The sequence below is a fragment of the Mesoplodon mirus genome (genome assembly GCF_964341445.2).
Source record: "Mesoplodon mirus genome assembly, contig: HAP1_SCAFFOLD_1512, whole genome shotgun sequence".
Classification (NCBI taxonomy): domain Eukaryota; kingdom Metazoa; phylum Chordata; class Mammalia; order Artiodactyla; family Ziphiidae; genus Mesoplodon; species Mesoplodon mirus.
Window position 1 is genome coordinate 64639 of NW_028294657.1, and position 17717 is coordinate 82355.

Below are 17717 nucleotides of genomic sequence, written 5' to 3' on the forward strand. Positions count from 1 at the left end.
TACTCATGTCATTAGGGAAATGCAAAACTACAAGATACCACTCCACTAGGAGGGCTATAATTATATAAAAAGACAGTAACAAGCGCTGGGGAGAATGTGGAAAATCATACATTGCTAGTGGGCATGTAAACTGTGCCGGTGCTTTGGAGAAGTTTGGCAGTTCTTCAAAAGTTAAGTATGAAATTATACGACCCAGCATTTATTCCACTCCTGAGGAGGCAACAGAGATGAAAACATGATCACGCAACAACCTGAACACAAATGTTCATAGCAGCACTATTTTTAATAGCTAAAAAGTGGAAACAACCCAAATGTCCATCAGCTAATGGCTATTTAGGTTAGGAATATTCATACAATGGACTATTATTCAGCAATAAAAACGACATGGATGAACCTTAAAAACATTATGTTGTGAAAAAAGCCAGTCACAAAAGACCACATATTGTTGATTCCATTTACATGAAAATGTCCAAATAAATAAACCTATAGGAAGAATGTAGACTTGTGGCTGTCTAGAACTGAGGGTGGAGAAAGACTATTAATGGGGTTTCTTTTAGAGATAAAAATGTTCTAAAATCAGATTGTGATGGCTGCACAATCCTGTGAATATACTAAAAAAACACTGAGTTGTACACTTTAAATGGGTGAATTGTAAGGTATGTGAATTACATCTCAATAGCTTTTTTAAAAAAGGGAATGGATATGCTTCTACTGGATGAAATGATGAAATGCAAATGTGATGGCTGGTGCCAACAGGCTATCTGAAGACCTTAAGTTAACTGGTGCTGAGATCCGCAGATTAACAATACTGGAGTCATGACTTTTGATCTAGCAGCTCTGAACTGCTTCCCTCCGGACTTCTGCATGGGAAATAAAATAAAATGTATTCTGTAAGCCATTATTTTGGATTTCCTATTACAGCTAAATCTAACCCGAAAGTATACACTACCCGGTATAAAGCAAGTCATCCCATTTTCTATGCCTCAATTCCTTAATCTAGAAAACGGGTACCTTCAGTTTCCTTGATTGCAGCCCTAGCAAACAGTGCAAAGATAACTAGGTAATGCATGTGTTAAATATTTAATTTCTTGGAAACTAAACAAACTCAAGGTGAGTTTCTTTGGATAATTTATGTTTGAGCACAACACTTTATATGCAATTTCTGCAGGTTTGGAAACACTTCACTTACAATACTTATACTGTGTTGCATGTACTACCACAATTTTACTTTTGAAGGGAAGTGGGCAACAGAAAAAAAACAAAAAACACCTCCCTCTCTTTTTTGCACAGAAATGTAACTAAAAGGCAGTTTTTCCCCTAACAGTTACTGTTCTGCTTAAAGTGATAGTATATTCCTAATGCAATTTTTAAAGACAAATAGACTTCAATAAATAAAACAGGCCGACAATAATCAAGAAGCCTGCCTTTGGAAACAAAACTAAAGACTGATACACTTAAAAACATCTGAAAGGATGCACACCAATACGTTATTAGTGGTTATCTCTGAAGGGTGGAATAACAGGTGAGCTAAAGATCATTTTAGCATAACTGTATAATTTTCTCCAATGAATATGAATTATCTGTGCAAAAAACATACATTTAAATCAAGTGACAAAGAGCCAAATATTAGTCTACTGAATAAGCCACTTCTATTTGAAGATTCAGTGTGATGAGCAATGTTTAAATTAAATGGTTTGTACTAAGAGCAAAGGGGTAAATCTTACTAAGGAGTCTTCATGCTAGTTCAACTAAGGACACAAAGGATGGTGTAAGAAGTAAACACAACCATTGAGTTAGTATTAAAAATATCACATTTTAACACTTCTGAGTACTAAATGAAAGTAACATTGGTTAAAGTACCTGGCAAACAGAAAGCACCTAATAAATGTTTGTTGATTCTCAAACTGAATGACTTTGCCAAATAAAAATGACAAATGCATCCCTATGTAACTATTTCATAACAAACAAATGTAAATTGTCTCACTGATCCTTTTAATGAACAGTAAGTATTTCATCTTTAAGACAACAGTTCTTTAACCATTAGCAAGATTGCTTTCAAAATACTTCAAGGCACTGAAATAGATGCATACATAATTTCAACACAATTAAGTATAATGAAAAGTATTCTGAATGACAGAAGTATATAAAATAAATAAGATCATCTTTATAACCTGGATAATGCATAGTAATTTAACCAATAAATTAGAATCTGTAAAATTAGATATGTACTTCTGCATATCACCCCCAACAATGGTTTTACACTGATTGATGCCACTTTTGAAACTACTTAGGTCAAACTGTATTCCACATCTAAGATGCTGGCTTTATTTTCAAGTTTGCCTTCCCTTGCTAAATTCGGTTTGTTTTCTAAAGTCAACATGTTTTGGGTATTCTACATATTTAACTAACAACTTTAGAATTTTAAACTTTAATGTAAAAAGCTTTATCAGATGGTTCTCACTTTAGAAAACCTTTAAGTATATCATCCACATTAATCAGAGTTTTCACAGTTACAAAAATGAGGGTTCTTGCTGATGGCAGGTCTTTCTCTACAGAACTTCTCACTGGGGTGTATTCTGCATGTACACACAAGAAAATCTCTAATGTGTCTTTTGGTTATTACTATAAACTGGAAAATCCACAAAGGAGGTCTTTTTATATGTACAAGAAAAATATTTCCAACAAGAAGCCCCTTTATAGAAATATATGGAGAATCAAAAATTGACTTATATTTATGCAAATGAAAATTATAAAATGCTTCATGATAGGCCTATATGAAACATTTTCTTAGATTCTTGAAAATATATTAACAATGACTTACGTTATATCTGATTTTACCATCCTCTCATTTTTTTAAGAATGCCATTATTTTTGTTTTACTAAAGAGACGACTCTACCACAGCCGTAAACGTTACAGACAATAAATATTTTCTATTATATATCTGTTCATTTCTGAGGGTATATGACAAAAGGAAAAGGCTCTCCTTTGTTCTCCCTCTCTTCTTGATAAAAAGACCTCTACCACCTAGAAGGCTGCGAGCTAGAAAAGGAAGCATTCTTAAAATGAACTTCAAACATAAGGTATACCTTATAAATCAGGTCATCTAGTTATGTGTTTATTTCCCTTTTGTTGTCCCTGAGCCTTTAATAAAAAACTCATTTAAATGTTGCAGCCTTGGGCCTCCCTGGTGGCGCAGTGGTTGAGAGTCCGCCTGCCAATGCAGGGGATACGGGTTCGTGCCCCGGTCCGGGAGGATCCCATATGCCGCGGAGCGGCTGGGCCCGTAAGCCATGGCCGCTGAGCCTGCGCATCCGGAGCCTGTGCTCCGCAACGGGAGAGGCCACAACAGTGAGAGGCCCGCAGACCGCCAAAAAAAAAAAAAAAATGTTGCAGCCTTGTCTCAGCTGTGCTTACAGAAGATAAAGCACAGGTTTATCTCATGATTAGTTCAGAATTAAAGGGTGGGAGGACAGTCTAAGAACAAACTGGTGGATTACAATAAAATTTAAAGGTCTAACAGTCCGATTTCAGTTGAGTCTTGCACTGTCCATGATGCAGCACACAGGTTTTATTTTATTAGGGTGGAAGCTTAGTGCAGGATTTCCTGAAGACTGGTTCTCCTACTACATACCTAAGAATTACTTGGGATTAAAAATGTAGACATCTGGAACCCATCCCAAATACAATGAACCGTTAAAATGTGTGTGGTAGGTGGCAGGTAATAGACATTCTGAAAAGCTTCCCAAGTGATTCTTACACATTAAGGCCTGAGAATCACTGCAAATCACTGCTTTTATAAGATTAGCTCTTGCAAGGGTCCTGCAAGGTCAAAACTATTTTCATAATTATACTAAGATGTTATTTGCTTTTTTTCACTTTCTCATGAATGTACAGTAGCATTTACTATAGGCTACATGATGTGTGATACTGCAACAGACATACAGAAGCAGATGAGATTCCATCTGTCTTCTTTAAATCAGACAGTAAAGATATTTCCAAAAAATGAAATACAATGCCACGTTTCTCACTAAATCTTTTCAAATTTTGGAAAAGAGACACTGTTCATAAAAATGTTCTTTATAGTAACATGTTATTTTTAATGAATATTTTATAAGTTTTTATTTTAAATATAATATTAGTATTTATAACCCACATAAGCAACAGGTCTTGAGACCAAAAAGTTTGAGAACTGCTCTTTCCAGCAGACATCCAGCACCCTATGAACATTACTGCTGTTAGGCATGGCCACTTAGTGCCTTGGCACATTCAATGTATATTTCACTTTAAATATGATTCAATAGATCGTCTGCAAAAAGCTTCTTAAACTTATTGTCAGGCAAGGGGATTTAATCTGACAGGGAAATACTGAGTGTAGCCAGTTTTAGTTAAAAATCTAGCATGTTTGGGCTTCCCTGGTGGCGCAGTGGTTGAGAGTCCGCCTGCCGATGCAGGGGACACAGGTTCGTGCCCCGGTCCGGGAAGATCCCACATGCCGCAGAGCGGCTGGGCCCGTGAGCCATGGCCGCTGAGCCAGCACGTCCGGAGCCTGTGCTCCGCGGAGGGAGAGGGCACAGCAGTGAGAGGCCCGCGTACCGCAAAAAAAAAAAAAAAACTAGCATGTTTTCCTTAGTGACATCAGAATGTAATAACTACTCCTGTAATATATAAATGAGCTGTGTGGTGTATGAAGTAGAAAACCATACTTTACACGGCGCATTTAAAAATGTTAATTAGTAACATGACAACACTAGCATTAGGTTCTACGTGAGGCAAACAAACGGTCCACTCCGCACGTTAACGAAGAACAAACCCCTCATTTTTTTTTTTTTTTTTTTTTTGCGGTACGCGGGCCTCTCACTGTTGTGGCCTCTCCCGTTGCGGAGCACAGGCTCCGGATGCGCAGACTCAGCGGCCATGGCTCACGGGCCCAGCCGCTCCGCGGCATGTGGGATCTTCCCGGACCGGGGCACGAACCCGTGTCCCCTGCATCGGCAGGCGGACTCTCAACCACTGCGCCACCACGGAAGCCCCCAAATCCCTAATTTTTGAAAGAAAATAAAGTAGGGGATAAACTGCGGTTCCTAGAGAAAAAAGAATTCTTTTAAATTTATACGTCTCGAAAATGTTGAAATGTATGTCAGCAGATTGATACTGGCTTATACTAAGCTACACAGTTTTATTCTTAAATGAAAATACATCCCAGATACTGTTGCCAAGTTAATATTTGAGTGTATCTTACCATGAGATAATGCTAATTGGGAACACTTCTGAGGTTGAGGCATAGCTGTGGTGAAAGCAGTTCCTTCCAGCCTTTTGATTGTATCTCAGATATAAAAAAATTGCATTGATGTTTTTAACCTGCCATGTATAATTTTTTAATGTATTGCTATTTAAAAAAGTCTGAGACAGCTAACATTTAAACAAATCACTGCTGTTTGGGAATGATGTTTGAATGAAAGATGCTATGAACGTATTTGCTAATTTATGCCGTATTAAGATTTTAAATGATATAGTTATTTAATATATCTTACGTTAAATAACTGGTATTTGAAAATAAGTCTATTTTTCTTTCTGAGTAGCCTTCTGGGAAAAGTTCACTGAATATAGTTTCCAGTCATAGTTTATTTTCCTAACTTGTACTTATTTTAAAATCTTCTCATCAGGAGGGAGTTAAATAGTGCAAAGCCCAGCAAATCTGACTTCCCCCTCATTTTGGTGTGCATGTCCACTTATGACCATCATTTTTCTGGAAACTTTCCACTCAGTGTATCAAAAATCAATGTTATGAAAGTTCTTTAAAAGGTTCAGCGGTTTTTTTGAGTCTTTGAATGATTACAGCATTCTGTAAATTGGCTTCTTCCAGTGTGAGTGTTTCATCTAGTAATTTGAGGAAAGGAAGAGCTGTTGCCAGGGAAAAGGGAGGACTTCTTTGAGATCCTTGGTATTTTTCGATGAAGTCTTTGATGTGGCTTACCCTGCAAAATAGCACAAACTATTAATATAATTTTATGAAGACCCGAATTAGTTAATTTAAGGTAATAACTTGTGATGATACCTGGCTATGTTAATACAGAATAATCAAATTATGATGATGTAAGTACTCACTTGGGCTACCTTTTAAAGGTTCACCCCTGATAATAGTCAGGAATTACTATTCCTTATCTTAGATGTGACAAGGGTATTATAGTTACATTTTGAGTCTCTATTTTTTAGAAACACACTCTGAAATATCTACCTATGAAACTATATGAAGTCTGGGATTTGCTTAACATAGTTCAGTGGGAACTGAGTGATGATGGATCATTATATCCTCTCTTTGCTTTTGCATATGCCTGCAAGTTTCTATAACAGAAAAATCTATATATCTTGCTCTGAATGGATCAGAAATGGTCCAACCAGTAATCCTACACAGACACAGGCTGTATCTCTTCAATAACACGTCAGGCTGTGCTTCAAATCTAGTTAAGAAAATTCTTAACCCAGTGCCCGTAGACTTTCAGTTAGTATAATGAACACTATAGTGTAATATAATCACTGCAGTCTTTTTTTTTTTAATAACAGTGATTTTAAAATATTTATTTATTTATTTTTGGCTGCATTTGATCTTCGTCGCTGCACGCGGGCTTTCTTTAGCTGCGGCAAGCGGGGGCTACTCTTCGTTGCATTGCACGTGCTTCTCATTGCGGTGGCTTGTCTTTGTTACAGAGCATGGGCTCTAGGTGTGTGGGCTTCAGTAGTTGTGGCACATGGGCTCAGTAGTTGTGGCTCGCAGGCTCTAGAGTGCAGGCTCAGTAGTTGTGGTGCACGGGCTTCGTTGCTCTGCGGCATGTGGGATCTTCCCAGACCAGGTCTCGAACCCGTGTCCCCTGCATTGGCAGGCGGATTCTTAACCACGGCGCCACCAGGGAAGTCCTCCCAATCACTGCAATCTTGAAGGTAGCTCAAAGTTATGTTCATGTAAGTATATGCGTGTGTATTTAGAAAGGGAAAGTACGTATACAGTTCATCGAAATTAAGAGGCCACTGGGAGTTCCCTGGTGGCCTAGTGGTTAGGATTCCGGGCTTTCACTGCCATGGCCTGGGTTCAATCCCTGGTCGGGGAGCTGCGATCCTGCAAGCCAGGCGGCACGGCCAAAAAAACCCCCCTGAGATGCCACTGATTCTAAGACTTGTCATTTTATATACTACTAAAATTGTAAAAAATCCAGATTATGACAAAATAGTTTCTTAAACACTAAGAATTTTTATATTTATTGAAAGAGCACTTTTAACTAATTTTCACACAAACATTCATCAAATCACTTTCCTCCGTAATAAGATTAGAATAAAATGGTGAAGTCATTCCTAACAGTTGAACGTTATTCAGACTCAGATCCTTCAAATCACTTCTGATTCAGTCATTGATGTACATGTTTTTCCATATAATACTCCTTTCTGTATCATCGGGTGTGTTGATGATACAGCAGTACTTTGAAAAGTTCTCCACTACTGTCTCTGGGATGATCTTTCATCGAGCTGACGCTTGTTCTGCATGCTTTGAGGCAGATGCCAAGGCAAAGTCAATTGTGTCATGACTGCCATATGGCCAACAAGAAATTATAAGGATGCATCCCCATTTCAGAGATGCTAAAATGTGAAAAAATGTGCAAACAAGAATTAATGAAATATGACATCATCAAAGACAGAATTTTCCCATTCAATCAAATTCACCAGTTGCCACCCTGTTAATCTGTGCAGGTTACCAAAAAAATCAAGAAAATGGTCACTTGTATTTATTGGGGTACCAACAATTGGATAACGAAAGGCTGAAGCTTATGGCAAAGAATATAAATTTAAAAAACCCAATAAAGATTAAAGGAACTGTGCAGTAAAAATTAAAAATGTGTACTGTGATCTCTACAATACTACTACAAGAATAAAGAAATGCCAATCTAAAAAGCTATGAGAGGATAAAAAATAATACTCATTAAGCTCAAAAAGAGGCAAGAAAGGAGGAGTGAAGAATAAAAAGACATGGGGTAAAGAGAAAACAAAAAGCAAGATGGTAGCCTTAAACCTAACTAGTTCAGGATATTATACAACATTACAAAAACTGGACTAAACAGTCCAATTAAAATACAAAGCTTGCTTAATTATCACTTAATAAATACCGTTGGCCAGTCAAAGGTTTTTAAATGCTTCAAGTCATTCAGGGAAAAAAAATGGTAGGTAACTAATTGTTATTGAAAATGCCAGAAGTATTTTTCTAGACAAAGAAGTTGGGATTAAAATATTTTATTTCCCTAAAAAGAAACAAACCTGAGTTGTAGAGAACAAACTTGTGGTTACCAATGGGGGAAGGGTAGGGTGAGACGAACTGGGAGAGTGGGATTGACATATATACACTACTATGTATAAAATAGATAATAATGAGAACCTACTGGCATACAGGCCAGATATGAGAGGGAGTTGTGGTGGCCCAGATCAGGGAATCCGAGTCCAGGTTGGGTGAAGAGGACATCTGTACAGGAAAGCGGCCCATCTTCCTGGTGTCAGACAGAGTCTGACCAGCAGGAGGAGGGCGCCCATGTAGAGGAAGGCAGGTGGGGACGGTTGCAGTATGAGCAGGGTTAGGAGTGTGTCCACACAGAAGAGGTGTTCAGTGCAGAGTGTCAGAAGCCAAGATGGGTTAGGAATATAGGAGAGGTGGTACACAGCAGGCTGTCTCAAGCAGAATAAAAAGAGCATTCATACAGAGGAGGGGCCAACTGCAGTGTGTCAGAACCAGAAAGAGGTGGAAAGTGACCACTCATGGGGGAAGATAGGCAGCACTGACTGCCAGAGCCCAGGAAGGCAAACAGGGCATTGGCATGATGTGATGTGTCAAGAGACCCAGCAGGAAGAGGGAGGCTTCCAGGCTGGGGAGGAGGCAGCAGTAGAAGAAGGAGACTGGTTACATGTAGGAGAACTGATCAATAAATAAATATATTGGGGGCTTTCCTGGTGGCGCAGAGGTTAAGACTCTGTGCTCCCAACGAAGGGGGCCCAGGTTCAATTCCTGGTCAGGGAACTAGGTCACACATGCATACCACAACTAAGAGTTCACATGCCACAACTAAGGAGCCCTCAAGCCGCAACTAAGGAGCCCACCTGCTGCAACTAAGATCCAGCGCAACCAATAAATAAATAAACATTTTAAAAAATAATAATAAATATATTGAGAATAACTGGAGCCAGGTTTCTCACTGAAGGAAGTTAAACTGAAGAAAGTGAAGAAGTTAATTACAAATATGGAAAGGGGAAAACTAGAATAAACCCTGTGGTGGTGGATTGAAATTAGAGCTATCTATGTGAACTCATGGTTTTCGCTACGCAAAGATATAGAAATACATTTGTCAATGTGTGTTAGTTTGTGTATATATATGCATATGTGTATGTATGTAGAGACACCTGTAGCTCTTTCCACGCAGAGGGCCTGGAATGGTGGCAATAAGTATACCTAGTAACCAGATCCTCAATACCCTTGGCCACTAAAAAGAACCAGGGCTTCTTAGAAAACGTACAGAATGAACCTGAAAAAATATTTTGTGCCAATAAACAAGAAAATGCTCAGAGAATGATGGGAAGATGTAAAAAGTTTAAAGGAGGTCCCAGGGACTTGGAAACCTATATACAATATGTTCCTACTTTAATTAAAATGAAAAAACATTTTAAGACGAGATAAAAGACTGGAAAAATCCATCAAACTAGTAGTAGTGATTATCTCTGGGTGACGGAATTTAACTTGATTTCAATTTCTTTCAGTACTTTCCTGTATTATCATTCCTTTTCTACAATTAACAGAAAAATACACACATAATGCTAATGATCAACTTAAAAACATACTAAAAATAATTCTTTCAAAATTATGTATCTAGGTAAACAGGAAAACTAATGAAATGATAATCCATAAAACAGACTGAAAATACTTCATTAATGTCCAAGAATTTCCATTGTCATGAAACATTATGCTTAGAGAACTATTTATTAAGATCCTTAGTTCTTAAAAATAGCTGTTGACTGACCCGAAAAGAAGAAATACAATTAAAACTTAGGGAACAAATCAGACAAATAATGAAATGGAAGACTCACCTATGAGAAATGTTAAATTTCTGGACAATCCTTTTCCCATTGGCTAACCAGATCTGTATATTAGTGATGGGTTCCAGACTGTTTAGTGGGACAGTAGACAACTTATTTTTATTCTCAACTTCAATAGTCCTCGCTTTAGAAACAATTTTTGGTGTAGCACTAAGAAAATCCAGACAACAAGTCAGATGCATGTTTTTCATTAAGCAGAACTTTATCATTAAACAATTACTATAAAAACTTTACAGTGAGTATAGCTTTTCGGAAGATTTTGGCTAGTCACAGCTGTTCCCTAACAGAAAAAGATATTAGTATCAGTTATATCCATCATACATGATGATCATAGGAATCTAATAAAATTATGCACATCTAAGTAATTTGTAAGCTTGTGGACTGTTATGTAAGTATACCTGAAGAGTGTACTTATGTATTTGAATCGTGCCTTACAGAACAATTTTATAGTGCTGACAGATCCGTGGACTTTACCTTTACCTACTCCCCAGGTTAAAATTTCTAAAAGAAATTGTAAGTTCTCTGTAGAGAACAGTCCTTGGGTTATAAAGGAAATGAAAGGAAACAAAGTATTCCCTCATCACTCTGAAAGTCACATTGGGATATTTTTCCATGTGTGGATGAATATGCATTTATATACCTTACCAATCTTCATAATTAATATATGAGAATTCATAAAAATGAAAGCAATCCTATATTTAACCTCTTTGCATATTCTTCCATAGGCATAATTAGATAAGATGAATACTGCAAAGTTTGAAAATATTGGGCTGGTCAAAAAGTTCGTTCGGGTTTTTTGGAAGAGCGTATGAAAAACCCGAACGAACTTCTTGGCCAACCCAATAATTAAAGGCTCTGATACTGATACTAACTTTATCAGGCATTATTTCACTTTTATTACCTCAAAATTCAGATGCTGATCAGAGGACACAATGCTGAAGGCATTGGTAACTATAATACAGAACCTTATATCCAAAAGCTAGCCTATGTACTCTGTGACATTAATGGCAAAGCTCAAGTGGTGGGTGCAAGGGAGAAAAAATGATTTATCCACCCAATTTTGCCCAACGTCCTCACTAAGCCAGGCACTTTTGATCGGACAAAACCAAAAAAGCCACCATGACTTTTTAGTATAGTGCCAGCATATGTTAATTTACACTAAGGTGAATATGACTTAGAAGTTCTCATAAAAGTTAACATGAAAAATCTCATTTCCAATGGGAGAAATGATAACTCTATATGTGTGGTCTACATAGTAAAATAATGACAAGCTGAATATTAGTCAAACCTCTGCTTATGGAAATTACAGATCATGAGCCTACTCACCTTCCCAGTCTGTGACCCTGTCCTGAGAAGGGCTGGAACACAGGCTTCGTTGACATACATACTTCATTTTTCTTATCTTCAACTTTAACATCGACCTCCTCTTTATCAAAAACTCCCTGTAATTCTAAAGGTAATTCCCTTGGAAAGTAAAGAAAGAAAGTGATAAGGCCCCTAATATGTTTTTTCTTTCTCTGAAAAACATACTGTGCATGTAAAAAGAATAGAAAAATATACAGAAATAAGAGGCATATATATTCTATACAATAAAAACTAAATGTATTTAAAATAATACAGTTAGAGAAAAATCAAGCTCTTATTTCATTCTTTAAAATGAAAATATAGCTACAGGCTGGTTCTAGAAAAACAAGACATAAAAAAATGTAAACACATGTAGACTTAAGAAAGAAAATGACAGCCCCCTACCCCCAAAGTGACAGTCCTTATAATTCCACTCTCACTCTAATAAAAAACTTTGCGGTGTATCTCCTAAATTTTCTCTCTCTATATAGTAAAATTCCACATAATAATTATATTTTTTCCAAAGATGGTATCATTCTATGCACACTATTCTGTATTTTGCAAACTGCTTTAAAAAAAAAAAAAGCAATATACCACAGAAATCTTCTCATGTTAGTATATGGATATATGTCATTCATTTTTACCACATGCACATTGTTATTCTGTTATAAAGTAGATCAAATGGTACAAACATATAAAATACTCTTTTCATCTTTTTCTTACTGATTTGTAAGAAATATGTATATATTCCATTTACAGGATATATATGAAACAAGTATTCCCAGTTTGGCATTTTACATAATCAAATTTATCTTTCTTATATTGCTTCTGGGATTCATGCCAACTATAGCTATATGCAACAACATGGATGAATATCCCAGAGAAATAAGTTGAGTAGACACAAAAAATAAACACATTGCATTTACATAGTTCAAAAAAACAGATAAAATGAAAAAATTATAAAGAAAAGCAAAAAACCATAAAGAAAAGCAAAGACCAACTTACTACTGAAGTTAGGATAGCGTTACTTCTGTGATATTACTACAAATAATGTGTAATTTAATCTTATCATGAGGACGAAATCAGATAAATCTGAATTGAGAGACATTCTATATAATTTGGGCCCATAATCTTCAAGTGTCAAGGTCATTAAAAACAGACAAAAACAAAAACTGAGAAACTGTTCCCTCCTGAAGGAGACTAAAGAGACATGACATTTACAAGCAATGTGTAATTCTGAATTGGATGCTTTTGCTATAAAGGATAATATTAAGATAAAAAGTGAAACTTGAATACATTCTGAGGAATAATTGGTAATAATATTATACATCAATAGATGGTTGTATTGTGGTTACATAGGAAAATATATTTCCTTTTTAATAAAAATACAAACTAAAGTATTCAGGATGATGGGGCATCACTTTAGCAACTTACTCTCAAATGCTTTTACAGAAGTTCTTTGTACCACACTTGCAACTTTTGTATTAGTTTGAAAAAGATTCCAAATTAATTATATTATATAATATAGAGCCATTTAAAATCTGTATATACGTTGTACATATACATACATACAGACCTATATGTGTATGTATATATTGAAAATTGGTTAGATGTAGAATACTATCAACCCTTCTGAAATAAAAACTGACCAAAATAAGTACATTACACCATTAAATTGATGTTACACATAAAATCATGTGCTAAGGACAGTGCCATAGGACAGATATTTAATTTTGTGTATCTTTTTAGGAAAGCAAGAGCATGAATATGAGCATCAATTGCAGAAAGAATGTTCATGCTTTTTATTCATTAATTTTCTTTCTATCAATCTAACATGAAAGAGTAATCGGAGGTTCTGTTAGAACTTTAATTATAAGAAAACATAGGAGTAAGGGACTTCCCTGGTGGTCCAGCGGTTAAGACTCTACGCTCCCAATGCAGGGGGCCCAGGTTCCATCCCTGGTCAGGGAATTAGATCCCACATGCCAAAACTAAAAGATCCCACATGCTGCAACTAAAGATCCAGCATGTATCAACTAAAGATTGCACGTGCTGCCACTAAAGATCCCACATGCTGCAACTAAGACCTGGCGCAGCCAAATAAATAAAATAAATAAATATTTAAAAAACAAAGAAAAGAAAAGGAAAACATAGGAGCAATATCTTCAAGGCCCTGTGGCCTGTGTGCCACAACTACTGAGCCCACATGCCACAACTACTGAGCCTGAGCTCTAGAACCCGTGAGCCACAACTACTGAGCCCGCGTGCCATAACTACTGAAGCCCACGTGCCTAGAGCTTGTGCTCCGCAACAAGAGAAGCCACCACAATGAGAAGCCCACGCACTGCAATGAAGAGTAGCTCCCAGTCACCGCAACTAGAGAAAGCTGAGCACAGGAAGGAAGACCCAATGCAGCTAAAAAAAAAAAAAAAAAAGACACGTAGGGCTTCCCTGGTGGCGCAGTGGTTGAGAGTCCGCCTGCTGATGCAGGGGACACGGGCTCGTGCCCCAGTCTGGGAAGATCCCACATGCTGCGGAGCGGATAGGCCCGTGAGCCATGGCCACTGAGCCTGTGTGTCCAGAGCCTGTGCTCCGCAACGGGAGAGGCCACCACAGTGAGAGGCCCGCGTACCACAAAAACAAACAAACAAACAAAAAAGTGAATTAATTTAAGTCAGCTTTTGGTTGGTCAGAATTCAAATTCCTGACCCTTCAAAATTACAGCTGTGGTTCTTTTAAGAAAACTCATCTTATGAAAAAATCTGAATTTATAAAAGAAAAAGTGTCTTTGAATGCACAGGAACATGTGAACAACATTAAAAGGAATCTTCTAAATGAAATATATCTAAAATATTCTTCTTGGACTTCCCTGGTGGTGCAGTGGTTAAGAATCCGCCTGCCAATGCAGGGGACACGGGTTCGAGCCCTGGTCCGGGAAGATCCCACATGCCGTGGAGCAACTAAGCCCTTGCGCCACGACTACTCAGCCTGCGCTCTAGAGGCCTCGAGCCACAACTACCGAGCCCGTGTGCCACAACTACTGAAGGCCACGCACCTAGAGCCCGTGCTCCGCAACAAGAGAAGCTACCGCAGTGAGAAGCCCACGCACCGCAACAAAGAGTAGCCCCCACTCTCCTCAACTAGAGAAAGCCCGCGGGCAGCAATGATGACCCAACACAGCCAAAAATAAATTAATTAATTTTAAATAAATAAATAAATAAATAAATATCCCTCTATTTACAAAGACTGCTTACCCTTTTTTGATGGAGTTCAGAAACTGCTGACTTGCACCATCAGAATAACTTCTGAAATCATCATTGACTGTGAATCCATTTTTCCATAATTTTATACTTACATCTGCCTGCAAAGCAGTAAGAAACAAGATGCATCATGTTAATAAATGAAGTGTACTAATAAACTAAAAGCCCCTTGAAACTTTCTTCTATCAGTGTATATTTTCTGTATCAATCTTTTCTTTAAAATAGAGATATAACTGACATATAACCTTGTATTAGTCTTAGGTATACAACATAATGGTTTGATATATATATCTATTGCAAGATGATTACAGAATAAGTGTACTTAACATCCACCACCGCACACAGCTACAAATTTTTTAAATATACCATTCTTAACAGCAAGCTTCAAATGTAAAATATCAAAAATTATAATGTATACATAAAATATGGTTCATTGGGCCTCCCTGGTGGCGCAGTGGTTGAGAGTCCGCCTGCCGATGCAGGGGATACGGGTTCGTGCCCCGGTCTGGGAGGATCCCATGTGCCGCGGAGCGGATGGGCCCGTGAGCCATGGCCGCTGGGCCTGCGCGTCCGGAGCCTGTGCTCCGCAACGGGAGAGGCCACAACAGTGAGAGGCCCGCATACCGCAAAAAGAAAAAAAAAAAAAAATATGGTTCATAATGAATAATATTTTCAAATAATTCATTAATAAGCTTCTTTAAGAGAGGTCATTTGCAAAAATATTCTGTGCCCTGTCTAAGAGGACACTAAAGCTTTCTGGCCAGAACAGACTTCTCAACAGTTTAGAGAATGACTCTGAAATGACTTGAATATTAAGAAGAATAAAGGGGGAAAAGAAACTATGAGTAATTAATGGCTATTCCTTCAAATATAAACTATCAGTGTTACTGTTATCAATATTTCATCTCTCAACATCTTGTTGATCATCTCCTAAGAACATTATTTATTCACTCATTGAATCAAAGAAGTCACTGTAGAAATACAGAAAGGTTCAGAAATACAGTAGGATGCAGGGATGCTTCAGGCTGAACACAGAAGGACTTATAAAAAACCATTTAAGAAAATAGACTATTAGAGGCCTTCCCTTGTCTCTAGCATTTATTCATTCAGCATATGTTTATTGAGTGCCTAATATGTAACAGACACTCCACTAAGATGTTAGGGAAAACAATCACAATAATGATAGCATATATTATTAGCCTGCCTGCCTATCTATCTGTCTGTCTGTCTATGTACTTATCTGGGAGAGCACTTGTGTGTACACTTACATGTACCAAACACTGTTTAAAGTACTTTCCCTACATGTATTTATTTAATCCTCCTAAAATCCACACAAGGTGGGTATTATTATCCTTTTTATAGATGGGAAATTAGAAACACAAAAGATTAATTAAATTGCCCAATATCACATGGTCAGTAAGGGTGGAGCTGGGGTTGGAATCCATACTCTTAACCACTATATTATATTACCTCTTTTTTTTTTTACCTATAACCAAACTGCCAAGACTCTGCTCTCATGGTACTCACAGAAAAGAAAGAGAACTAAAAAAATTGTACAAATGAACTTACTTACACAAAAGAAATAGAGTCACAGATGTAGGAAACAAACTTATGGTTACCAAGGGGGAAAGTGGCAGGGAGGGATAAATTGGGAGATTGGAATTAACACATATATAAAACAGACAACTAATAAGGACCTGCAGTATAGCACAGGGAATTCTACTCAATACTCTGTAATAACCTATACAGGAAAAGAATCTAAAAAAGAGTGGATATATGTATATGTGTAACTGACTCACTTCGCTGTACAGCAGAAACTAATACAACATTGTAAATCAACTATACTCCAATAAAAATTAATTAAAAAAAAAGAAAAGAATGAGAACAAAACAAATAGGAAAAGAGTACATAAAGATACTGAGGAGGGGAATTCCCTAGCAGTCCAGTGGTTAGGACCGGTACTTTCACTGCTGAGGGCCCGGGGTTCAATCCCTGGTCAAGGAACTATCCCACAAGCTGCATGGGCCAAAAAAAAAAAGACACTGAGGAAAACAGAAGAAACTTAAAAACAAAAACGCAAAAACGATAATTAATACACTTATATAAGAGAGGATGTTTGAGAGGGAGTAGGAGGGAATATTCAGGGAGCAAAAGAGCTCTTAGAAACTTAAAATGGAAATTAAACAAAAGGATTGAATATAAGGTTGAAGAAATATTACAATTAAAATAGAACAAAACAACAAAGAGGTGGAAAACAGGAGAAATAATAAGAGACTCAGTCCCAGAGATCCATTATCTAAGTAAAAATACTCTAGAGAGACAGGAAACAGAGGGGAGCCAAATATCGAGAAGCAACATGAGAAAATGTCCTAGAAGAGTAAAATACAAGTTTCTGTATTGAATGAATGAAAAAGAATCTATACCAAGGCCCATCAGAACATGAGGAGATTAAAGAAAAGATTCTAATAGGTTGCGGGGAGCAAAAACATGCCACACACACAGGCTCAGATGCCAAAACAGCAATCTATCAATCATGTGTGAAGGCAGAATAAAGGCAAATTCAGGTGCGCAAGGTTTTAAGCCATCCATTTCCCACGCACTCTTTTTACACGCACTTTCTGCATAAAACACCTCAAGACTGGCTTCATAAAATTAGAAACATACAGGGTAGGGGTTGGGAGAGGCACAGAATTCAGTGCACCAGAAGTGAGAGGAGAGATAAATAAAGTGCTCAGGATCATAGATTCCAGGGCAGCAGCAGTGTAACTCCCCTAGAGGACATCGGAGAAAGAAGGGCTTCACCACAGTTGTCCTTCAGAAAAAAGTAAACTGGTAAAATTATCTAATATGTTCAAACATACTGGAAAAAGATACAGCCTTCTATCAGAGTTCAGGGATAAATTAATGACAGCCACAAAGAAAATAAAGGCAATATGGAAGGGAAAAAACTACTAATTCTAGTGAAAATTTAAAAGGCAGTCAGGAAAAGAAAT

At 37.3% G+C, this 17717-nt stretch overlaps 1 protein-coding gene across 1 annotated transcript; it reads right to left on the bottom strand.

Annotated features, from left to right (window-relative positions):
* Window positions 1-264: 264 nt before the first annotated feature.
* LOC309798063 (UBX domain-containing protein 2A) lies at window positions 265-14825 on the bottom strand (the record flags this gene model as incomplete). Its single annotated transcript, XM_082646387.1, has 4 exons — window positions 265-5976; window positions 10112-10270; window positions 11447-11584; window positions 14719-14825. Coding segments are annotated over 4 exons (597 nt in total), but the record flags the coding sequence as incomplete, so codon positions are not given.
* Between the last annotated feature and the right edge of the window lie 2892 nt (window positions 14826-17717).